Below are 25,941 nucleotides of genomic sequence, written 5' to 3' on the forward strand. Positions count from 1 at the left end.
TAATCACCCAGTAAGAATTACAATATGACCCAGAACATTAACATTTTGCCATCAACCACGCGATATAATATACTCTACCAAAAAATAGAAATGCAAAAGTAGTAGATATCTCACAGTGTATCCGACAACCATACCATATTGATACCACAAATTAATTGCTCATTTCTGCATGGATTGGGATTGATTTGTGTGGAAAGAAATTTTGTGAAAAGATAGAAAAATCGCAAAAACACATTCACGCGAGAGCCTGGCGCCGAAACACACCAACATGACTTGCAGGTGCAACGTCACTTGTTGGGCTATAAAAAACGTTGGGTTTTCATGAGCATGCCATCAGAATCTTACAGCAAGAGAACAGGGAAAACATGCCACAAAAATACTGACGGAGGCCTGAGGCAACAACGCCATCGACTGACAGCCAACAGGAGAATCATGTTTAGCTGTAGCCAGTTTTTTTTCCACTAGCACCATGCAACCATTACAATGATGTGGAACAGTTATCAGACACATGGGACAACACGGGACCCACACTCCGTCGCAGTGGCGACTCAGCATAACACCACTGCCACAGGCTAATTTGCATATCACGTGACCGGACTTTTCTCTTGTTTGGTATATGCTTTATATATTGTTTTGCATAATTATATAGATATGCTACCACAACTGCGACAGTGAGTTGCATGACAATATGTATTTATACATAAAATTAGCCGTATCGCTAGCTCTCCGTAGGGCTTCGATGACAGCACGTGGAGCCGTACAACCAATGTAAACAAACGATAATTACGCAAAAGCAAGTAGATTTTCACGTTTTAGGATACTTTCTAAATGAACCGTAACCATTCTTAGATATTTGTTTATCACAGTGTGAAAGCTTGTCAAAAATGAAACGGATGGACAGCATATGCAAACTCTTGAATGGACTGTGAAAGATGTGACAAATCGTCACATGGCGATGGCCTGTGGCAGAGGTACTATGCTGGCTGGCTGCCGGCCGCAAGGAACTTTGGGTAGGAGAGTGCACGGGACCTTCCTAGATCGACCAAGTATAAGCAATTGAGAAAAGGACAGGTTCATACGGCTAAGTCACTTACGTGAAAGGACCACCACGGCAATACCAGGATTGCGTAGGATATCAGCCCAGACAGTGAGGGAACGTTGAGGTATTCGCGCTAGACAACCAGTTCGAGGTGTCATTTTGACAGACCCTCATCGTCTGGCCACAACTGCGTCAGAGTTTGGTTTAGTGACGAGTCACGTTTTTATGCTGCGCCGTGCGGGTGGTAGACGTCTTGTTTACAGGCGTCGCAGGGAACGTTATGCACGAACCTGCATACAGAAAGTGGTAGATTTGGAGGTGGTAGTGTAATGATGTGGGCAGCCATCTCCTACACTGGTAGAACAGATTTGGTGGGGGATCTGAATGTTTCCATGGGAACACGATCCCAGTCAGTCTTGAACTCTAACGGTGGCCTTACAAGATATTGAGAACAGATGACTTGCACTTTGAAAATCTTCTATTCCAAGTGCGCCATATGGAACCTGGGTCAATGACAATGATGTGTACCAATTTTGAACACTCGATTACCATCTGTTGTTTCTTCATATTATATATAATATACATCTAAAATCACTTTTGTGTTACTTTTTCTTGCAGAGTAATAATGTTTGTCTTTGACAGGCAGTGTTCATAGTCTGGTTAAGGTTAAGGGCGGATGGTGTGACCGCAGAGACCGCAGAGACCTTGGGACCGCAGAGTATGTGTGTTTGTGTTGGGTTAACGACCCTTATAAGAGTAGTTCGGTAATGGAAGGAAGCCCCATCGGATGCAGTGTAAAGTGTTTGTCGCTCTGGTGAAACCAACTAGCATGGGTTTGTGCTGACAAACCGAGGTTTATAATGACGATTCTGGGAATAGAACCGTCGATCAACTGATACTGGGACGACTAAGGAACGTAACTCTGCACAGCAAATTCAGTCGATTCGGTCACTGAGCCTTCACGAGCATAAGTACACGATATAAATGTCGAGCGAGGATTGAGTGTCGAAACAGGTTCTGTCGGAACCAAAAATATACACCGTAATAGAGATATATGGAGGTATTGGAGTCCGGGTTACTGAGGTTCCACTGTATGTAGTGTGTTGTGGTTCCCAGTGATCACTCTCTGCACTTTCTTCTGTATCCAACCTTGAATGTTGTCTTGTACACAAACCTCTGGACGATCCTGAACAAGAAAAACATGTCTCTAAGGAAAAAAAAAACACAAAACATATGACGTAAAAACATATTGTAAGTGAAACCCAGTTAATCCAGACTATGCCCTTCCCAGCTATATAGTCCAGACTTCGGTATTAAGGAACAGTTTTACAGACAATCCCAAGCCGTGTCCAGAAGAGACGGTTTCCGGACAATCGGGGTTTCATTGTACATGCTAAAAAACATTGTTATGAAAATAAAACCAGAAAAAAACACAAATCACTGAACAGCAAATTGAATACCAGTACCCGACATGAGACTGTCCTGTTTGGGTTTGTACCGACTGTGTTTCAGAAATCTCGAGGCAAGTCAATCTCCAATGGTCGCATCCAACCACGAAGCCACCTTCGATACCGCTGACCAGGTCAACCATCTACACACCACTCCAATTTAAATGACCTTGACCCGTGGAACCAGCTGTCTTACCTGTATGACGTGCACGTGTCCCAGTCGAACCTGCCACAGGGGACGGTGTAGGCCTCCCTCATAGACTGCCTCACCCCCCTCTTTAGACTCTGCATATACGTCACAATAGGGCAGTGCCTGTAGATGTAATAGTAAAGGGGTACGTCACAATAGGGCAGTGCCTGTGGAGGAACAATAAAGTGGTACGTCACAATAGGGCAGTGCCTGTTGATGTAATAGTAAAGGGGTACGTCACAATAGGGCAGTGTCTATTGGGAAACAATAAGGGGGGACGTCACAATAGGGCAGTGTCCGTGTATGTAATAGTAAAGGGGTACGTCACAATAGGGCAGTGTCCGTGTATATAATAGTAAAGGGGTACGTCATAATAGGGCAGTGTCTGTGTATATTATAGTAAAGGGGTACGTCACATAGGGCAGTGTCTGTGGAAGAACAATGAAAGGGTACGTAAGATGGGTGTCACGGTGCTAAATTAACGATTGCGCCGCCCTAAGCAATATTCCAGATATTGATGGCGGTCTGTAAATAATCGAGTCTGGACCAGACAATCCAGTGATGGACATCATGAGTTTCGATCTACTCAAATGTGATACGATGACATGCATCAACCAAGTCAGCGAGCCTGACCATTCGATCCCGTTCGTCGCCTCTTACGACAAGCATAGTTGCCTCTAACGAGAAGCATGGGTAACCGAAGACCTTTTCTCTACTCGGATCTTAGTCGGAGGTAATGTCATGACGTCATGAGGTGTCTATCCCACAATGAAATCGTCACGCTAAAAACACAAGAGCCCGAGCTGTACCTGTCTTGACACCGGAAGCCTTTTGTTCCATCCGGGCACCGACACCTATTGCCAGGGAGACAGACGCCACCATTTTGACATGATGGGCGACAAGTTCCCCGGGGAGCTGAAATACATATAAATAAATTACACAAAGAAGCAGAGTGCGCGTTACGCTGAGTAGACAGAAAATTCACTACTGACGAAGGCTTGTATTGTAGTTCGTTGTGTTCACAATAACATGTTACATTCGAAGGTGTTGCTCTGGTGATGGTCAGATGTTGCTCATAAAGCTATTGAGAGAGCTAGTCAAAAAAGTCGTATCGGAATATAAACGCATTGACCTGAGAGGTCTTTAAATGTTGATTCTAACGAATCTTGACTGGTGCGTTTCTTTATCTTATATTGTAAACTGTTGTTTGTTTGTTGTTTACGCCGCACACAGCAATATTCCAGCTATATGACGGCGGTCTGTAAATAATCGAGTCTGGACCAGACGATCCAGTGATAAACATCATCAGCATCGATCCACGCAATTGGGATACAATGACATGCAACAACCAAGTCAGCGAGCCTGACAAGCCGATCCCGTTAGTCGACTTTAACGCAAGCATGGGTTGCTGAAGACCTGTTCTACCTCGGATCTTCAGGGGTCCAATACAGAGGTATTCTGGTATAGGGGTTTAATGATGCATTATTGCTACATCCCTTCAGATTTCTGATAAAGAATAGTTCAAACAAAGGTAGGATGTTTGCGAATATTAATGTCATATAACGTCATAGATACACTTCCTGTTGCCAAAACAAACATTCTCCCTGTGTACACTCAACAGAATCAGGGTGAGTGAGTGAGTGGTGTTTAACGCATTTCTGTTATACCACGGCTTGTCAACTTGATGTGGGAGGATAGCACAAGGAAATGAAGCAGGTGGCAAATCTATTCGGTGAAACCCACGAGCATGGGTATGGTGCTGAAAAGCCTAGAAAAATAATCAGGGCGAATGGGGGACCATTTGATATTCTTTGAGGGGTGTGTTGTCTCCTGGGGCCTTTTTGGAAAAAGATTGTCCCCGAAAATAAATTCTTTAAAATCATTATTCTTGACCCTGTAGCAATGGTCGTTTTCTTAGGGACGCAACTCTGCACAGCTCATTACAACAAGTAAATATGTCCTACAATGTCTCGTGTATTTGAACGAGGCGTCGATGGCATACATCCACAGTGTTAGGACATACCTCGTTGGCATAGGTTTCCACTGTACCCAGGCCGACACGTGCACTTGTTGAGGCCGACACATGTCCCACCATTTCTGCAGCCTGGCCGACATCGCGGGCGGGCTTCATGAAGATAAAAGGCAATATTAAAGTCACAAACATGTCTTGGGAAGTGAGTTGTTGTGTTACGCCGCAGTCAACAATATTCCAGCTCTACATGGTTGCAATTCCTGGACTATAAACCCATGTAATGGCTGATATCATGAGCACCTGCCCGTGCCAGGTCACACATTGTAACTACGTCATCCAGGTGCCCGGATTAACAGGTGGTCCGAACTAGAAGGGTTCGACTTAGCCTAGGGGCAAAACTTATGCCCGATGATAGTCCCTACATTGTCTTGCTCCACATGGGCGGTCGGGTAGCTTAGTGGTTAAAGCGTTCGCTCGTCACGCCAAAGACCCGGGTTCGATTCCTGACATGGGTACAATGTGTGAAGCCCATATCTGGTGTCCCCTGCCGTGATATTGCTGGAATATTGCTAAAAGCGGCGTAAAACTATACTCACTCACTCTTTCAGGTGAGAATCACTCTGATTTTCTGGTCCAGACTCGATAATTTACAGACATGTGGTCAGGTAGCTGCAATATTGCTGAGTGCGGCGTTAAACAACAAACAAACAAACAAATCTTTCAGGTGAACACTTGACTTGACTCTGCATGGTGTACAGGTGTCACCTTTACGTGAACATGTGGTATCTTTACTATTTTATTGTGATCATAAATAAAAACTACAAAAACCCTTTCCATATTCATAAGAAATATCTGCCAAAAACAGAGTCTGTTGTAGGAGTCCGACTATATCATGAGCATGTGTTTAAGAATCGCTGTCCAATAATGTTGATACCAGGTGTTCGCGAAAATGTGAGCGTATTCTGCCCTACCGGGATCTTCCCGAGGCAAGGGAGTTAACTGACTATAAAAGTCCAGTTTCCACCCTTGCCGAACTAGACTGGTACTATGGAGTTACATTTTGGCTGGACTAACGAGTCTATGCATAGTCCAATCACAATCCCGCAACGAAATCGAAATCTGGTTCGTAAACTGTCAATCAGATTTCGGTCGATTGCAGGTTTTGACCAGGTATTCCAACCTAGTTCGGCAAGGGTGGAAACTGGACCTTTTAAGTCAGTTAACTCTCTTGCCTCGGGAAGATGCCCTACCGGTGGAATCCGTCACAAACACATGCAAAGGTAAGTCAAGTGTTGAAAAAAACACGGGAACATAAGGTAAGTCAAAAATAGGAATTGTATTGGACATAATGTTTGTCACTGATACATCAAATTTTAAAAATGTCCTGCATATATCTACCATAAAACCTTTTGAATTGTGACCAAATTCTGAGCGATGAGTCTTTGAAATCTTGATAGAAAGAGCATGTTCGATTAAGCCTTAAATGTTTTGAAATGTAAGTAAGAAAACGTACAATCTTATGGATAACTTATGGTTTATTGCATATAGCGACGATTCGATGAAGATTCTTGTACCGTTATCAAGCATACAAAGACTGTACGCCATGTGTGTGTGTGTGTGTGTGTGTGTGTGTGTGTGTGTTAGCCTGGTGGTTAAAGCGTTCGTTCGTCACGCCGAAGACCTAGGTTCGATTCCCGATACGGGTAGTGTGTGAAGCCCATTTCTGGTGTCCCCCGCCGTGATATTGCTGGAATACAGTAAACTACGGTTATAACGAACTCAAAGGGACTACTATTTTTAGTTCGTTATAACCGTAGTTCGTTATAAGCACATATACAGCTTAACTACAGCACATAGTCGGGACTAAAAAGTAAGTTCGTTATATCCGTCAGTTCGTTATAAGCGTGTTCGTTATAACCGTAGTTTATTGTATTGCTAAAAGCGGCGTAAACTATATTCACTGTAGGCCATGGTCGGCAATTCAGTTTTTCATCAGGCGGTTGCTACAAATAGAAGCTATGTAATTAATCCAGTACATTGAGCGGTCAGTTATGTCCCTGCAGCCACGCAGCCACAGTCGTAGCGGCTCAGCCATTGTTTGGCGTATTTACATCTGAATGGCGTCAGGTATATTTTCGGATTCCTGAGACGTTTCAATGACTTTAATCAGAAACCATCACGTAATGTGAGATCAGGTCTTTGATAGGCATTTGTCGGTGGTTCATAGACCGAATGTATATGGATTTCAACCGGTCGGAGCAGAATCAGTATAAACAATGCAGAACTTGAAATCCATACATATTATTGTTCTACAAAACACAAAGCTCAGAAATACAGGGGCGTTAAAGCAACATGGCTGGATCTATATATAGAAAGAGTAAACATGACATGGAGTTGAGCATCCATTCCTATGTAATACTTGGGATGCAGGCATCTTAATACATGGACCTATTATGCCCAAATGTGTTTGACAAATTTGTTTTTAAATATAACTTTGTATTCGTGACTCAATTGTATATATCAACTTCTCGTTCTCGTCGCTATATGGCTGAAAAACGACGTTAAATTTTAACTTATTCACTATTACACAGACTGGATCTAATACCACGACTAGCAATGTGGCCCGTCAAGATCCGGGGTAGAATGGGTCTTCAGCAACCCATGCTTGCCGTAAAAGGCGACTATGCGTCGTATCACAATTGCGTAGATCGATGCTCAGGTTGTCAATCACTGGATTGTCTGGCCCAGACTCGATTACTTATAGACAGCTGCACATAGCTGGAATATTGCTGAGTGCGGCGGTCTGTAAATAATCGAGTCTGGACCAGAATATCCAGTAATTGACATCATGAGCATCGGTCTACACAATTGGGAATGAATCAACCAAGTCAGCAAGCCTGACCACCCGTTCGATTGCATCGTCTCTTACGGCAAGCATTGGTTGCTGAAGATAAATTCTTACCCGGACCTTTTCCTGGTGTATTCACCATGACTTACATTGTAAGCATGAAAACTATTCATCATGACCTAGTGTTGACATGTAGTGAGACTATTCACCATGACATAGTGTTGACGTGTAGTGAGGCTATTCACCATGACCTAGTGTTGACATGTAGTGAGACTGTTCACCATGACCTAGTGTTGACATGTAGTGAGACTGTTCACCATGACCTAGTGTTGACATGTAGTGAGACTATTCACCATGATCTAGTGTTGACATGTAGTGAGCCTATTCAACATGACCTAGTGTTGACATGTAGTGAGACTATTCAACATGACATAGTGTTGACATGTAGTGAGACTATTCAACATGACATAGTGTTGACATGTAGTAAGACTATTCACCATGACCAAGTGTTGACATGTAGTGAGTCTATTCACCACGACCTAGTGTTGACATGTAGTGAGACTATTCACCATGACCAAGTGTTGACATGAAGTAAGACTATTCACCATGACCTAGTGTTGACATGTTTTGAGACTATTCACCATGACCTAGTGTTGACATGTAGTGAGTCTATTCACCATGACCTACAGTTTTGACATCTGGGTCCCGAGAATCCCTTCTTACACAGACACACGTTCACTCGGATACATCGCCCGTCGTTGTCGCAGGCAGGAGAGCAGGTGGCTGCAATCACACACAATACAAGGGTGATTGAGTGAGTTGGGTTTAACGCCTCTCGCAAATCTTATATTTCTATCACGACGTGTCCGCTTATTGTGAGAAGAAAGCGCACAGTGAGGCAGATCGAGGGCGATGGCTACTTTGGCCAATCCAAAATGGCCGACTTCCGGTAGAAGGACGTGTGACCATGAAGCTGACACAAAGTGACATTAGTGAGTTGGGTTTAACGCCTCTTAAAACTCTTTTTATTTCTATCACGACGTGTCCGCTCATTGTGAGAAGAAATCGCAAAGTCAGGCAGACCGAGGGCAATGGCTACTTTGGTCAATCCAAAATGGTTGACTTCCGGTTAAAGGACGTTTGACCATAAAGCTGACACAAATCAACGCTGTTTTGAACAGTATTTCAGTTATACCACGATGTGTCAGTTTGCTGTAGGAGGAAATCACAATAAAGTGTAGCCGTCGCAAAATTTACCACTTTGGTGAAATCTGCCAACAAAGATACGGTGCTCACAAGCCATGGTTCAAAAACGGGGCGTATCTGAGATTTGAACCCACGATAAACTGAACCTGACCCGGATATACCTCTTCACGTCGTATATGATCACAAATATTACAAACGGAAGTCATAACTGTAATTCAAGCAAAATTACGTTATGGTGTCAAATTAACAGAGTTGGGTAGATTGATCTTGTTTTGATGATGTTCGCACTATGACAACAGTATATGTCATCGGTATATATACGTACGTGTCTGACACTGATCCCCAGTGAAGCCTGATGAACACTGACACGTGTTGGGCGACACACATCGCCCCCCGTTCCGACACGGAATCCGACAAACAGCTGCAACCAAAAACAGACAATAAAATGTAAACGTCAGGGAACAATTAGTCTCGACCATCCGCTTGAATGGACAACTGAAAATCAGCGATGACACCAGGTGTTCCCGAGTATGCCCTGCCCTACTGGTAACACCCGCCACACTAAACTGGTCCCTTGTCACTGTTCCGTTCCCGGAAGTGTGTTAAGCTGGGTGAGTGTCTCCCCTACACAGCGATAGAAACAAACACTTTTAGTCCACTAGTCCTTATAATGAAAACATATAGCAAAACAATTAAAAATGGCAAGTTTCTACTTGTCCTTATTATGATACCTTAACTATTTACCAGTTTGGTAAGGACTGCAGGACCAGTGCTAGTCATCGGTTCCAGTTCCGGTTTATACAAAAATAGTAATCCCATTTTAACGAAACGAAGAAAATAATTTCGACATCTCCCACCTCTCAAACAGCTGTTCCCAGCCCAGCCAGCGGGACACGCGCAACGGTTCCGTCTGAGACACGTCCCTCCGTTACTACATGAGGGGCTGCAGATAGCTGGAAGAAAAGAGAACACACAAATTGAGTGGGTGGGTTAGGCGCCTCTTTACCAGAATTTATGTTCCACTAACTTACTCACTCACACTGGTGTTATACTTTCCAAGACATGAGTCGACGTTAGCATGTCTAAGTGTAACATGGCAGTGAGTTTTATTGTTGCACAATGATTGTAACTGTTACATCGTTTCTGTTGAGATTCGGTAGAAGCTCGCTGTAATTGTATTTGGACAATGATTAGTCGTCAGTAATGTAGTACTATTTAGAATAAGCAGTCGTCAAGAAGTTACTATATTTAGATGCTAGAGTGGTGTGGTAACTTCCGGAAACGGCGAGTCTCGCCCAGCATTGTATAGAGCCTTACAGCACTGTGTAGAAATTTCCAGTAGCTTGTGAGACTGTAGTACTATTTAAAATAAGCAGTCGTCAAGAAGTTACTATATTTAGATGCTAAAGTGGTGTGGTAACTTCCGGAAACGGCGAGTCTCGCCCAGCATTTGTATAGAGCCTTACAGCACTGTGTAGAAATTTCCAGTAGCTTGTGAAACTTGATATAAGGGACAAGAGCGTGTCTCTCGTATCTCTCACACATTTCATCACACATTTTTTATCTGAGAATAAATCAAGACCAGCTTTCGTGTGAAGATCACCCCTGACTCCCTGCCTAGCCCAATATGGAAGCCTCACCACCATCGTCGCTGGGTGAATATAATTTGTATTCACCACTGTAAAGTATACCACGTTTCACCACTGTATATTTGTATCTGATACTGACCACTGCCATCATATTTTATACTGCCATTGAATATTGTACTACCGCTCTATTGTGCACTGCAAATGTAATTGCTGTGCAGTAACTAGTGTTGATTTGTAAACCTAGTGAATTCGTTTAACGCATTTGTTGATTGTATACCACTTGGTGGCTGTTTGTTGGTTTCTGTTACGTAATGTGTCTGGGTTAACAACTTAACACTTTGTTCCAATTAAGGAAACGACACGTAACATCAGCATAGGATGAAAATAACATGACAGTACATGGCTATTGAAGAACTTAATATGACGACGCCAACTGGATCTATTAGAGCCACACCCACCCGAACATCCGGGTCCTGGATATCCTGCCGGACACAAACACTTGTTCGGGGCCAAGCAGCGTCCGTAGTTGGAACATGGAGGGTCACATGTTGCTGCGTGACAAGAAAGACGTAAGATGAATACATACTTTAACCAAATATTCTTTTGAAGTCATCAAACAAATTATCACTTGTCAAACTTATCGTCCTCAAGTATGACTCTTGCGAATACATGCCTGACCATGCTCTCGTATGCTGATCGGTATAATCGATTCTGTTAATGCAGTCTGGACCAGGGGAAACCAGTGGTTGATGGCATGAGCAACAATACACACAGTCGATATTTACACGCCCCACGTCGTCGGACATGGTCACACGCAATAAGACAAGTCGGATCTTGATACCCAACATACACATTTAAGGATATATCTCCTCACACCATCTGGTTCCAAAAACGTGTGGAAGTTACGATTCGCCATGCACTATGATGGTGGAATGGAACAGTTCTCTTGTCTTCAATATCCCAGGTCGTCGTGAAACGAGACGTGACTAAGGCGGTAATCAGTGGGCAACAATGGACGTTGATGGTGAATACGTATTGCATGTGTGATCATGGCACATTAGCTGCGGACCCGTACAGATCCGGGTTAGAAAGAGTCTTCAAGAAGCCATGCTTGCCATAAGAGGCGACGGTGCTTGTCGTAATTAAAGAGACGACGAACGATCAAATACTTTTTAAGATATAAGACAGCATAACTGACACACATTTTGTCCTTGTTTTGGACATCCAATCAGATGTCGCCAGAGACACACAACACAAAATAATAAGATAATTAAAAGGGGTAAAGGTCAATTCTTGATGCAAAAGTGGCATTTCTAAGTCACAAGTTACAATTCACTCTTGGCCAACTTAAATCTCAAAATTATTTGTTAATGTGATTAATTAATAAAATAAGCATGTGCTAAAAGTATAGTAGAGTATAGTATAGCTGATCCGTGACAAACACATGTCAAAGGAATCGACTTATTGCTGAGACAGTGCATAGTACGGTTCATTAACCTTCCCACAAATGTATACTCTGCAAAATAAGAAACGCAAAAGCAGTAAAATCGTAAATATATGTGTCGCCGGATATATTTAGGGTTAGTTGCCAATAGTTATCTCTGTTTCATTTTACGGACGCTTCATCTCTCAATCTTACTCCTGGTTGTCTTACCAGCAGTATCTCGTGCTAATACCTGGGGCGTGACGTGGACACTTTCAAATGCCACTTTATGTCACGCCATTGTCGAGGGAAGACATTCTCTCTTCCTCGACTCATCAATTCATGTTGATGTGATTTATATATTTTTACAGGTATGTACCCTTGTCTATCTACTTTCTTTATGGAAATCTAGTCAATAGAATAGGTAACGCGATTGTAGAAACTAAATCATTAATGTTGTAAATTGTGAATATCATACTCGGTCAAAAGGCATCGCGTTGCACGAGATTACTAATTCAAACACTAAGTTTATGCAAGACGTCACATATGCAAGAGTGTTGCCGACATTATTTGCATGCCAACAGCAAGTGAACAGCGAAAACTTGCAACGACAGACGGAAACCCAAAGCCATTGGCAGACTGCAAACCGGAGAATCTTCTTCAGCTGTAGCCAGGCTTTTCAACATAACAGGGCCGTGGAGCAGTTTCTCAGACACACGGGACAACAAGTGGTCTTCCAAGATCCGGTCGGCCACGTTTTATAACTAGAGCACAGGACAGATTCATACGGATACGTCACTTACGCGAAGAGCCACCAAGGCCACATCCACAACAACGGCTATACCAGGATTGCGTAGGATATCAGCCCAGGCAGCGAGGAACCGCTTACGCGCTGAAGGTATTCACGCTTGACGACCAGTTCGAGGTGTCGTTTTGACGGGCCTTCATCGTCGGCTACGACATCGACGGTGTTCAGGTCAAAGAAAATGGCCATAACTGCCTTGGAGACAAGTTTGGTTCAGTGACGAGTCACGTTTTTATGCTTCGTCGGGCGGATGGTAGGCGTCGTGTTTACAGGTGTTGCGGGGAAGGTTATGCACGAAACTGCATACAGGAAGTAGACAGATTTGGCCTTGGTAGTGTGATGATGTGGGCAGCCATCTCCTACACTCGAAGAACAGACTTGCTGCAAGTTCTGGGGAATTTGACGGCACAACGTTACACGGATGAGATTCTTCGGCCACACGTCCTTTTCATTATGCAACAAACGAATATAATTTTCCAACACGACAACGCCCGACCTCACATGGCAAGACCGACAGCCTTTTTCAGGAATCACAACATCCAGGTCCTGCCATGGCCCTCCAGGTCTCCAGATTTAAACCCAATCGAACATTGATGGGATGTTTTGGATCAACGACTGCAAGCACGTCTGCAACAACCACAGAACCTCCGACCAATAGCACAAGTTCTGCAGGCAGAGTGGGTGAACATTCCCCAGGCCACAATTCGAGATCTGATTGCTTCCATGGGGACACGATGCTAGTCAGTTTTGGTGGCCATACAAGATATTGAGAACAGAAGACCATCAGCTTGATATCTACTAGTCCACGTGTGCCTTATGGAGCCTGGGTCAATGACAATGATGTGTGCCAATCTTGAACAATCGATTACCATCTGTTGATTATTTATATGATATATAAAAAAACCCATCTAAAATCACTCTTGCGTTTCTTTTTTTGCAGAGTATATATTTCGAAATTGGAATACCACTGTGTATATTTACGTTCACATTTCTTCAGGTTATTTCTATTTTTGCGCATCTGATAGCCCTTCCGGCATGCGCATTCAAAACTTCCAGGCGTGTTGATACATTTCTGTTCGCAGCCTGCGTTGCCGGACACACACTCGTCAATGTCTGAAAGAAGTGATATGTATTGTGACAAGAATAGAGAGTGATATGGCAAGTGAATGTACATGTTCATTGATGGATACACGGAATAAAACGTGTCACCACCACAACCTTGAACACCAATGCGAAGTCGCAAACTCGATTTAAGCAGGCGCGTTGACTCACTACATATTACCATTCAACCCTACACCACCCTATCTGCCTGTTTGTTAAACAATCAAACCCCATGCTATAGAGAACACAACTGTTTGTATGTCCTACGCTATTTCCCCCAAAATTTGTGAGCGGGCGTTCTCGGTACCCCCAACTTTATATTGCAAGAGCACTACTGAACGCAGTATAACCCTCTACTTTCTGACTTACTCGATCTTCGTTGTCCCATGGACTCAACCGATTTAACGCTCACTTATATATCTACAGTAAACTGCGGTTATAACGAACTCAAAGGGACCACTAAATTTAGTTAGTTATAACCGTAGTTCGTTATAAGCATATTTACAGCATATATAGAGCAAATGGACGGGACCAAAAAAAAACAGTTCGTTATATCCGTCAGTTCGTTATAAGCATGTTCGTTATAAATGTAGTTCGTTTCTGTCGTTTATCAAATAGTTCCCCACACAACCCTCATTATACGAGGCCTATTTCTGGTGTCCCCCGCCGTGATATTGCTGGAATATTGCGGCGTAAAACCATACTCACTCGCTCACTCACTCACTCACTATACCGAGGTCCACCTCACCATTGCACGATCTGCCATTGGGGTTCTGGGTGAATCCAGACCTACAGGAACATCTGAACCTGTCGTCTGGCAGATCCTCGCACAGCTGCTCACAGCCGCCATTCTTGTCTCTGCAGCTGACAATGGCTGGAACACAAGGACTTACATACATGCAAGCTCCTAAACTTCCATAACAAAGGTAGATCTGAAGGGTGATTAGTCTGATGAGATGTCCTCAGATTGAACCCGGATTACAGGGATACATATCGGGGATGTGTCTAGGATTCCACACCAAGTGCTCGTGCCAGGCCAACCTTGAATAATGTTTCTGTTTTGTTCAACATTGGGATTTTTTAAAGTTCATGTCACAATTTTGTTAATTTCCGGGTGTTTTGATATTGCATTTTAACATTGCATTCAACACAATAACGCAAAATTGAGCGTTCAGGACGCTTCCTCTTTATTGATCCTGTTGTCAGCAAACTACAAGTCACCTTGACTAAGGCATCACATATTAATATGAAATATTTGATTCCAATTTGAACTTGTTTACTGACATTTGCTGCAGACTTTGGGATATACATGTTGTATAGCATCACTACAACGTAGTACACAATGTACATGGTCAATTCGGAGGTTGTTATTCTGATTTGCAACCTCAGATGTACCAATCGGGTTATAGAAGTCTTCAAATTCATGAGCAAATATTTAGTGACATAATTGTCAGTCTGCAAAAACAAACGTTAGCATCGCGTTAAGATTACAATGACCTTTACAATAGCATAGTCTACATGGTTACTCACTTCTACAGTAGCAGATGTTACAGTCCGGTCAAAGTTCAATCTCATTCAAATCAGATCTTAGTTCTCGCTACCGCTAAACAAAGATATGAGGACATCCCATTAGAGGTCACGTCAGAACGACCTTTCATCCGACCAATCAGAGCGTCGCTTACCAGATAATGAAAGTGACAGTCGGAATGTGATTTCTAATCATGCAGCCTCGAAAACGTTAAAACGGGGTATTCCGAACGATAGTTACGGGCTTAACGAATGAATCTACACAATCCAGACCATATATTAGCCATTCTAGAACGTTCATTTGTTCAGGTTTCAAATTTTTAAGCGAGAATTTGTCAAAATATGTTTCGAAGCGTAGTCGCCAATATGAAATTAGTGCCGTAAAGCACGAGAAAGCTGCCTTCTGATTGGCTAATGTCGACTTCTTGTTAGTAATTCCATTGGTCGGTCAGAGTTTGCGAAAGGTCGGTCTGCCGTGACCCGAAATGGGATGTCTTCAGATCTTTGTTTAGCGGCAGCGAGAACTAAGATCTAATTTTAATGAGATTGGTCAAAGCTTCTCACGTCCAAAGTAACAGACGTTACAAACAGGTCAAGGCTACTCACGTCTGCAAGAGAACCTGTCGTCTGCCAGGACTAGTGCGTCAGGACAGTGACAGTAGAAAGACCCCACAGTGTTGTTACAGAACCCATGACAGCCGCCGTGGTTGGTCATACACTCGTTGACGTCTGTAACATAACGAATATCATCCTTAACTATCAACAAGATCGTACTGTCACGTTGCAGTGGAACGAAGCGCTCGTACAATATCGATTGCCGTGGTGCCGGGATTGTTAGTGGTTCACCGCGCTAATTAACTGTTACCTCCCTTTCGTTGTTGACAAAATAGGCTTGATCCTTCGAGAAGTTTCGGTATGGGAGAGAAGGCTGTCTGTGCCTACACAAAAGCGGCAAGAGGTAGATTCTCGGCCTTTTACGATCGGGGCTGGAATTTCATTCGTGACAAAAATATTTATGCTTCAGACTCTTGTCTGCTTCAAAAGTTACATTGTGTTACAGGTAAGTTACAGGTGTTTTTCTTACAAATATGTTCAAATTCATAGTTTATTTTAAAAAAATATGTGGTTTTGCAGCTGTAATAGAAGAAAAAAATATCTACTCTCCAGACAAAATCCTGACAGCTTCCAACACTATTCCGGAGCACTTCCCCTTTTAAGACATTCGACGGAGACTTAATTGTGGACATTCGTGAGTTGGTTGGTTGGTTGGTTTGTTGTTTAACGCCGCACTCAGCAATATTCGAGCAATATGACGGCAGTCTGTAAATAATCGAGTCTGGACCAGACAATCCAGTGATAAATATCATGAGCATCGATCCACGCAATTGGGATCGATGACATGCATCAACCAAGTCAGCGAGCCTGACCACCTGATCCTGTTAGTTGATTCTTACGACAAGCATAGTCGGCTCTTACGACAAGCATGGGTTGCTGAAGATGTATTCTACCCCAGATCTTCATGAGTCAGGGAGATATATTTGATATCAAAGACACGTGGGTGCTACATCCCAGGTGTAAGTACCGTTATCTTGAGCAGGAAGCTGATGAAGGAGTCTCGAGGCAGCATCCCTTGCTGTGAGTCTCTGTGCATGGCGCTCGTTAATCCGTTAGTTGCCTTTTACGACAAGCATGGGTTGCTGAAGATCTATTCTACCCCGGATCTTCACGGGTACATTCGTGAGTACACCTATATGTTTTAAAGGACTTGTTTCTTATTGCTGCTGCTTGCTGCCACTTATTATCTGTATCATGTGTTAACTATTCATTTTTCTTGTGCATCAGTATCTGATTGCACAATTTAGTGATGTACGAACCGATTTTTGGGTTAATCCCCGCGTTTACATTTAAAAATCACCAACAATACATCCTTACAGCTGGACTCGTGCACTTCTTATTGTTAAAATCCTAAATGAATCGTTTTTTCGCACGGATCTACAATCACTTGATCGTTTTTATATCTCCATTATCGATTATCTTAAATATCATAACTCCATTTTTTATAAATACCATAAACACATTCACTGACACAACTTCGACACGGAAGTGACGTCATCATCTTCATATCTCGTATTGGTAACGTTGCTTAGTTACTCTCCTGTGATTTGATTGGACGGCTCTTTTTGTAGGATCTATCTCATAACGAGGTTAGAATGGGCATTTAATACACTGGATAATCGAGGGTACTTCATGTCAAATTTGATCGCCTACAGTCTCACCGACACATCTCTTGTTGTCGACGTGGACCCTGTGTCCCGCCCTGCAGGTGCAGTAGTAGGAACCAACCACGTTGTTGCAGGCGTGTTCACAACCGGCGTTCCCGTACTGACACTCGTCTACATCTGTAACACAGAGATACCACTGAATAACTTCCAGGCTAAATAGAGAATCTCACCAGAGTGTCTTTTGATATCAATATTTCAACACGAGTTGATAAAAGTGGGAAAACTCCGAGGCTTGCCGAGTATTTGTTTCCACTTTTATCGACGAGTGTTGATATATTTGATATCAAAAGACACGAGGGTGAGATTTTATTTATCATCCAACATCATTCTTCCAACTTTTTCAGTTTGTAGAAAGTAAAAAGCAGTGTCTTAAGTTTAAAAAGTCCTGCTTACATCTTCAGTAGCAGAGCCATTAGTGATGTCATTTGATTGTGACGTCATGGTAACCAACGACGTCACAATGGTCTGCAAAGCATTGTGATGCAATTTCATTGCAGCGATATCTACAGTATAGATATATAGAGAATACTACACTCATTCTCGTTAGATACCATTTTTACGAAACGAGTGGACTTTCTGTGGTATCTGACCGAGCGAAAGCGAGGTCAGATACCATAGAAAGTTCACGAGTTTCGTAAAAATGGTATCTAACGAGAATGAGTGTGGTATTTTATTTATTACCCACGTTAAATATATATTTAAGTGTAAATACATAACAACTTTCGTTCGTTGACAGACCAAACTGAAACCGGTTGCAAAATCTGGTTGTGCATGAATATTGATATATGACCAAATATGGGCATTGTTGACATGTTTATGCATAAGCATTGACAACATGCGCCTGCTGTTCTGTTTGCAAACAAACCAGCACCGACGCTCAAGATCCTTTTGGAAGAAAGTCTTCAACTTATGGTAATTCAAGCGCCATGTTGTAAGTACGCAGGACACCGATAAGAAAATTTGAAATGTCACATTAGCGCCGCGCTTTGAATATCGGACCAACAGTCGGTCACACTGCCGGGGTCCTGTCTGTGCAATCAAAATGGTTCGGTTTCCTTGATCTATCAGGTGAATTTATATCATGTTCGTACCATTTTGGAAGAGGGAAATCAGACTGTTCGCCAAAGACATTCATGTTAACTGTACCACCCTTTACTGAAGACGTGAAAATCAACAAACTCAAGTCTGCTTGCATGGTAGTGACAGCTTCGAAGGGCAAGGTCGCCACCGGAATAAGAAAAGACAAGCGCGATCCACTCACAGCGTTTTACGCTAGAGATAGGGAATGTTACTGTTCACATTTGGGATGTTTGGGGCCACAAAATCAGAAGTCAGGCACACTTCCACGGAGTTTTCGAATGATTTTTATCGGAACTGTGAACTTTAAGTGATCTGGTTGTGCTGTCGTGTTCGTTCATTCATGAACAACACCTACCGAAACAGCGCCACAAAATACGCTTCAAAGGGGACACCGATGGCACAACCGGATCATCCCAAGTAAGTCTAGATATCTGTCCAGATAGTTTAAACAGACTTCATTTCACCACGCTTATCCTTTTACGTTAAATCAAATTGAAAGTTGCGAAAATGGTCGGGTGCGTCACGCTCAAGGGACGCGCTCGATCGGCAGTCGTACATTGTAAATCGATTTATAGATCTAGCTCGATTATACGTCTGTAGGAGCTCTATGCATAACTTATATTGAATGCAAACCGAATTTGATGCGTGTGACTATCTTGTTTGGTTTAATAAAGTGTTTGTAAATATCTCTCGTTCTCATGAATTTCTTCAGTTCTGCCTTGTAATCGCAAAATGAATGACGTCTCGCGATTTTTTATGAATGAAAAAAGTAGTCCCGGTGTGACAGAGGTCACGGTTATCCAATCAAAACGAATAAAACAAGGTCAACCTTGTACGACACACGTGTGACGTACGGATTTAGTATCTTACCACCTGTATCTTCACCACGTGGGTAATAAAACTTGATCTCACCCAAGCGACATCTCCTGTGGGAGCCTGTTTTGGATGATAATTATTAATGTCTTGTATCTTTGCACATTCCAGTACATGTGGCTCCCCGTTGAAGTCACAGTGCATACCTGTGCTCGTAGGTGTTACCGAAGTGGTAACCGTACCACACCAGTATCACTTCAGGCTTTGCCCCGCACGAAGTTGACATGCCGTGATATAACTGTAATACTATTCAAAGCGGCGTTATGAACCGATCATTTGAATTTCTGGAGAGCTGGGGTGGGAAGCTGGGGTGTATTTTATCTGAAAAATAAAATTGGCCCCGGAAATTCTTGAAAAATATAGCTATGTTTCAGTCCTTTGAAAACAAAAGAAATTGCCTGCAACAAAGAATGACATTAGTGTTAGGTGTTTTCTTTATTAAAACATTCAGGCTCATAGTTTTATATCATAAAAAAATATGTCATTTTGCAGCTGAAGCTGAAAAAAAAGATATCTAATCTCGATACAAAATCCCAGCTCCCCCTGCCCCGGAATATCAAATGGTCGGTCCCTTAAATCTAACTCACTGAAGTCATAGTGGTCATTTTTTGTGGTCTAAGGCGCCGCCATTCGATGTGCAGAGTTGCGTCCCTTGGGCACGAAAGAAACCTATGAGTGTGGGTTCGAATCCCCGTTCGCCCCGGTTATGTTTCTAGGTTTGTCAGCACCATACCCGTGCTCGTGGGTTTCACCGAAGTGGTAAACGTCTGAGACCTGCATCACTTCGGGCTTTCCTCCCACATTAAGCAGACACGCCGCGATATAACTGGAATACTGTTAAAAGCGGCTTTAAACCCAACTCACTCACTCACATGTTTTGTGTATAGCGCGTCCACAACTGTGTTATGTGTGCCAAGAGCCTCAGTGGAACACGGCCCGCATAACTTGGACTTTCCCCTCACTTTACGCACAACCAGTGGGATAGAATCGGAATTGTGTCCAAACTCTGTTAAACATCACACCCACTCACACACGCATTGCCCTTGGTGACCTAGGTCTTCACTTAATCCGTCTCACCTTCACAGGTTCTCCTATCCCTGCCAAGACGGTAACCATAGTGACAGCCACACCGGAAGCTGCCGGGGATGTTGTCACATCTATGGTCACAACTGCCGTTGTTAACCTTGCACTCGTTGACATCTGAAACGACCAAGAATCATTAGACGTTCGCTAACTAACCTGTATATTCAGTTAGCTGTGTCACGACACAACCTTCAACACAACCCTCTCGGTTTCTGACTGAAAGTCAGCCATCTTCCCAACTGACTATAAAAAGTCGAGTTTCCACACTTGCCTGACTAGGCTGGAATTATAGAGTCTGGACTAACGAGTCTATACATAGTCCAATTAAAATCGCGTAACGAAATCGACATTCGGTTCGTAAACTGTCATGCAGATTTCGGTCGATTGCAGGATTTGCAAAGCATGTGTACCGCCAACTCGCCAATAACAGATATTTTCCAAATCTTTTCATGATTTTAATCAAGGTGCTCACGTGATTTGATGCACTTTGCGAAGTAAGAAACGTTTTATCACAATATAGATCTTGATTATCGATCAGATTAACTGGGCGCCGCCATTTTGTTTGAAGCAAAAGGAAAGAATATGAGAAGTGGAATCTGATTGATCAATGGGAGATACTTAGAAGGGACAAAGCTTGTCATAGCCACTGGTTGCGATACGATCGAGCCCAGAAATTCCAGCCTAGTTCGGCAAGGGTGGAAACTGGATTTTACAGTCAGTTAATTCCCTTGCCTCCTAGTGGCACAATGTTTACTTCAGCCATTTCCCAGCTACACCATGGCGGCCAGCAACAGTTCTAAGGCCCGTTCCACAGAGCTATCGTAGCGCTAAGATGATCGTACTCCCATACATTAGACGTACGACAGTCGTTGCGCTACGGTCGCCTTGTGGAACGAGGATCTGGATCAGACAAATCCAGGTATTACAAGCGACGTCGCATTCTGTCGTTGGCACGCAACCAACCACGTCCCCGACGCTGACCATCCGACCCCAGTCGTCAAGCAACAGATTGATTGGGTATAATCAATATAAAATGTCAGATCTTATACACCGAAACAGATTCCATTGGAATTGGACGTAAAAGGAAAATAGCGGTGAAAATTATATGAATGGATCATTGAAAATCATTGATGACACCAGGGCCCGCTTAGCACTACGACTATTGTAAGTCTATGTTAAAGTATGGGAGTTACTATCATCTTAGCGCTAAGATCGCTTTGTGCAAGTGGGACCAGGACGCACTTGCACAAAGCGACCTTAGCGCTATGTACAGCTATCGTAAGGCTATGTTAAAGTATGGGAGTCATGTCCTAACGGAAGCACCCGCCGCTCAAACAATTTGCAAAAAAACTGTAAATTTTGAAATGACATGCGTGAGTATAGCGATGTGCAAATGTGCACGTCATCATCAAGGGGGTCCCCTGCATGCTGCTCACCGTAGCAGATGTAGCCGCTGCCGCTGTAGCCCTTCCGGCACTGACAGAAGTAGGAGCCGATCAGGTTGCCGCAGTGAGCATGCACATGACACCGGTCCTTGCCGGACAGGCACTCGTCGACATCTGAAACAGATCATTCCTTGACTTTAGTTCAGACCTAACGTATCAGGTGATTGCTGTGTACCCACACGTCATCGTGGCGCCAAGAGTACGTGTGATTCATCCTAACTCTCAGGGGACTGTGCCCAGTGTTGACAAAGATGTCAAAACAAATATCACCAGGCCTTATCTTTTCAACCATTAGAAACAATCTCTAATCTTACCTTTACAACCATTCCTACACAAATATCGCCAGGACTTATCTTTTCAACCATTAGAAACAATCTCTAATCTTACCTTTACAACCATTCCTAAACAAATATCACCAGGCCCTATCTTTTCAATCATTAGAAACAATCTCTAATCTTACCTTTACAACCATTCCTAAACAAATATCTCCAGGCCTTATCTTTTCGACCATTAGAAACAATCTCTTATCTTACCTTTTACAACCATTCCTAAAGAAATATCACCAGGACTTGTCTTCTTAACCATTAGAAACAATCTTTAATCTTAATTTTACAACCATTCCTAAAGATATATCACCAGGCCTTATCTTTTCAACCATTAGAAACAATCTCTAATCTTACCTTTTACAACCATTCCTAAACAAATATCACCAGGACTTATCCTTTCAACCATCAGAAGAAATCTCTAATCTTACCTTTACAACCATTCCTAAAAAAATATCACCAAGCCATTTCTTTACAATCATTCCTAAACAAAGATATTAAGAATAACGTGGACATATGATACAACTCAAAACAGAGGACTGCATTAGACATAACTTTGGTCACTGATACGTCAGATTTAGAAAATGTCGTATGGGGCTTTTTGGAAAATTTAACTTTTGGAAGTTAAACTTCTTGACCAAATTTAATTGTTTTGACATTGCCAAAGAAATTCCGATATGAGCAATTAGCAATTAGTGCCCTACTCCCTGCCTAAATGTCTATCTCCATATTTCTCCAAATTACATTGTTGCAAGGTGATTTTCTTTTAAAAAAACCTTTCAGGCTCAAAGTTTTAAACCCAAACAATATAATATTTTTATATGTAGCTGAAAAAAATCTAATCCCGACACTAAATCCCAGGCAATATAATTTTCGGTCCTTGGTATAACAATATGTTGTGTTATAACAAAGCTCTCAATGACGAAACTCGTCAAAGATGCCAAGACACATACCAAAAGTCTTATCTATACTGCAGAGCTCAGACCAAGGCCTCCAAGATGTACTTATATGGTGGTGTTGAAGCCTTACCCAGACACAGAGTGCCATTCTTCCAGTACCCCGGCCGGCACCCGCAGTAGTAGTCCCCCAGGGTGTTGTAGCAGCTCAGCTCCCCCTCACAGGGACTCACGGGGGTGCTGCACTCGTTGATGTCTGAATGGGGATGAACGTGATCACAATCACAATGGCAAAGGACAATAAGGAACGAAGCGTGGTTTATTTTATGATAAAACATTCTTCTACCATGACTTCATTTCGGGAGATTCGAACAAGCACTGGCAACTTGTTGACCCCGTGAATTGGACGACGTTATTTTTGAGAGGTAGTGAGTTGTTCCCTATTGATGCAGCTGAGCAACGTATATAGATCGTATCCAAAAGTGGGAGAGGTATGACAGTCGGTATTGGGAGAGAAGGTACAGATATTCGACGTGAATATTGTGAGAGTATGTGGGGAAAGATCAAATTTACACCCCCAAAAAATATTTAAAAAATAAAATAAATAAATAAATAAATAAATAAATAAAATTATATCATTAAATGAAAGAAATATTTATGAATACTTTGCAAATATCATCTCATTTAGTGATCCACTTAACCATCCTGATGGCAATGAGAGTATACTTAAGTATTTCCGCTTAATTTCGTGTCATGAATATCGTCTTTATTATTTACCATGTCATGAAAATATGTTTTCACAGTTGTGACTACGTGTTTATCTGTGAAAACCAAGTCGTTTGCTTCTGTGATCACCATTCCTAGGAATAAATGATTTAAATGAAAACAACCAAAACACAAGATGTTAAAAAAGTCCATCTCACCCAGACAGTGTGTGCTGTTGTTGTAGTAACCCCGTTGACAGGAGCAGAGGAAGCTGCCAACCGTGTTGTTACAGACGCCGTCGATAGCACACGGAGAGGTTGCACATTCATCCACGTCTACAACATCCACAACAGTCGTTAGTTTTTATCCTTCCACGATGTTGGGGCGAGAGACCCTAGGAACTGGCTACACATTACACTTATGTTTGGGATCGAACCCACTCTTCGGTGTAACGAACGAACGCTATTAACCAAGAACTTATTTCCGAACCAAACAATTTCTTTGTTCGTTGTTTAACGCCGCACTCAGCAATATTCCAACTATATGACGGCGTTCTATAAATAATCGAGTCTGGACCAGACAATCCAGTGATTGACATCATGAGCATCGATCAGCGGAATTGGGATACGATGACATGCATCAACCAAGTCAGCGAGCCTGACCACCCGATCTCTTTAGTCGCTTCTTGCGACAAACAAAATTGGTTTTTTTTACAAGAAGCATTGGTTGCTGAAGATCTATTCTTACCCGGATCTTCACGGGTCCCGAAAAGTTTACAAATTGATAAGCTCCTTCAACTGTTTTTAGCTAAATGTCATGATAATGCAATATTCTGGAAAACTTGAACATGAAACATAAAAAACAAGGACGTTTATAACAGGTGTTATATTAAAACCTTTCAATGTGGAAATTTGGATTATAAAACTATGGAGAACTTGAACTGGTTAAACATGATGGAGTGATGAAGTGATGGCGAAGAGGATGAGGTTACCCGCGCATCCATCGCTCGTGTACTCGAATCCCGGGGGACAGGCACACTGGTATGACCCCAGGAGGTTGCGGCACAGAGACCCCCCGGCACAGATGCCCGTGTCCATACACTCATCTATATCTGTCAGAGACAAAACAAGAACAGGTTGACATCTTGCTGCTGATGTTGGTTGTCAGCTGTTGTTTTTCTGTTTCTTTGTTGCTTAACACCGCACTCAGCCATATTTCGGCTATATGACGGCAGTCTGTAAATAATCGCGTCTGGACCAGACAATCCAGCATCGATCCCGTTAGTCGCCTCTTACGACAAAGCATAGTCGCCTTTCACAGCAAGCATGGGTTGCTGAAGACCTATTCTACCCCGGATCTTCACGGGTCGGGGGATGATAAGAACTGTTAGCATGATATAGTCTATAATGTTTGGCAAGTCTGCAGTGTCTGAAAATGAAGAGAGTCTATGGTTTCTTTTTCATCATATTTTTATGAAGATAATTTAACAACTGTTTTTCTGGTTAAGTATGTTCATTTCAGAGACGAGATGTTAGTCAAACATCAGACATCCCCTTGTCGTCGTCGTTACCTGTACACAAGTTGTCGTTGTTGAGGTAGAAGCCGGGTTCACAGGTGCAGATGAAGGAGCCCATGGTGTTGACACACTGACCGTATTGACCACAGTAGCCGGCCTCACATTCGTCAACATCTGTTCACAGACAGGACACAGTGCAACAAGTGACACGTGATACAATCGGTGAAATGACGCTTTACATGACACTTAAAGTTGTACTTTCGGAACTGATGTCATTGGTACTTAACAATTATCTTCCCGAAGGACGGGACTTAACTGACTATAAAAGTCCAGGTTTACAGTCAGTTAACTCCCTTAGCTATATGCCAGCTTTATGACGCCGGTCTGTAAATAGTCTAGTCTGGACCAGACAATCCAGTGATTGACATCATGAGCATCGATCCACGCAAATGGGATACGATGACATGAATCAACCAAGTCAGCGAACCTGATCACCGACCCCGTTAGTCGCCTCTTACGACAAGCATAGTCGCCTTTTACGGCAACATTGGTTGCTGAAGACCTATTCGAACCCGGATGTTCACGCTCTG

The 25,941-nt window shown here is 42.8% G+C and overlaps 1 protein-coding gene across 1 annotated transcript in view; it reads right to left on the minus strand.

Moving 5' to 3' along the window:
• Positions 1 to 101: 101 nt before the first annotated feature.
• The window catches only part of LOC139445829 (multiple epidermal growth factor-like domains protein 6), a 31,881-nt gene continuing 6,041 nt past the window's right edge, over positions 102 to 25,941 (minus strand). Inside the window, exons 4-21 of the mRNA XM_071227062.1 lie at positions 25,406 to 25,525; positions 24,827 to 24,946; positions 24,054 to 24,170; positions 23,264 to 23,386; positions 21,903 to 22,025; positions 20,461 to 20,583; positions 17,425 to 17,547; positions 15,755 to 15,877; positions 14,370 to 14,495; positions 13,502 to 13,633; positions 10,751 to 10,843; positions 9,561 to 9,656; positions 9,029 to 9,124; positions 8,185 to 8,280; positions 4,701 to 4,802; positions 3,487 to 3,592; positions 2,684 to 2,800; positions 102 to 2,225 (exon numbers count right to left, since the gene is read on the minus strand). Of these exons, the coding sequence (XP_071083163.1) occupies positions 2,159 to 2,225; positions 2,684 to 2,800; positions 3,487 to 3,592; positions 4,701 to 4,802; positions 8,185 to 8,280; positions 9,029 to 9,124; positions 9,561 to 9,656; positions 10,751 to 10,843; positions 13,502 to 13,633; positions 14,370 to 14,495; positions 15,755 to 15,877; positions 17,425 to 17,547; positions 20,461 to 20,583; positions 21,903 to 22,025; positions 23,264 to 23,386; positions 24,054 to 24,170; positions 24,827 to 24,946; positions 25,406 to 25,525 (2,003 nt within the window). The 3' untranslated portion in view covers positions 102 to 2,158. The remainder of the gene's footprint in view (positions 2,226 to 2,683; positions 2,801 to 3,486; positions 3,593 to 4,700; positions 4,803 to 8,184; positions 8,281 to 9,028; positions 9,125 to 9,560; positions 9,657 to 10,750; positions 10,844 to 13,501; positions 13,634 to 14,369; positions 14,496 to 15,754; positions 15,878 to 17,424; positions 17,548 to 20,460; positions 20,584 to 21,902; positions 22,026 to 23,263; positions 23,387 to 24,053; positions 24,171 to 24,826; positions 24,947 to 25,405; positions 25,526 to 25,941) is intronic.

Source organism: Haliotis cracherodii, unplaced genomic scaffold (genome assembly GCF_022045235.1).
Source record: "Haliotis cracherodii isolate W230 unplaced genomic scaffold, xgHalCrac1.p SCAF_10, whole genome shotgun sequence".
NCBI lineage: Eukaryota > Metazoa > Mollusca > Gastropoda > Lepetellida > Haliotidae > Haliotis > Haliotis cracherodii.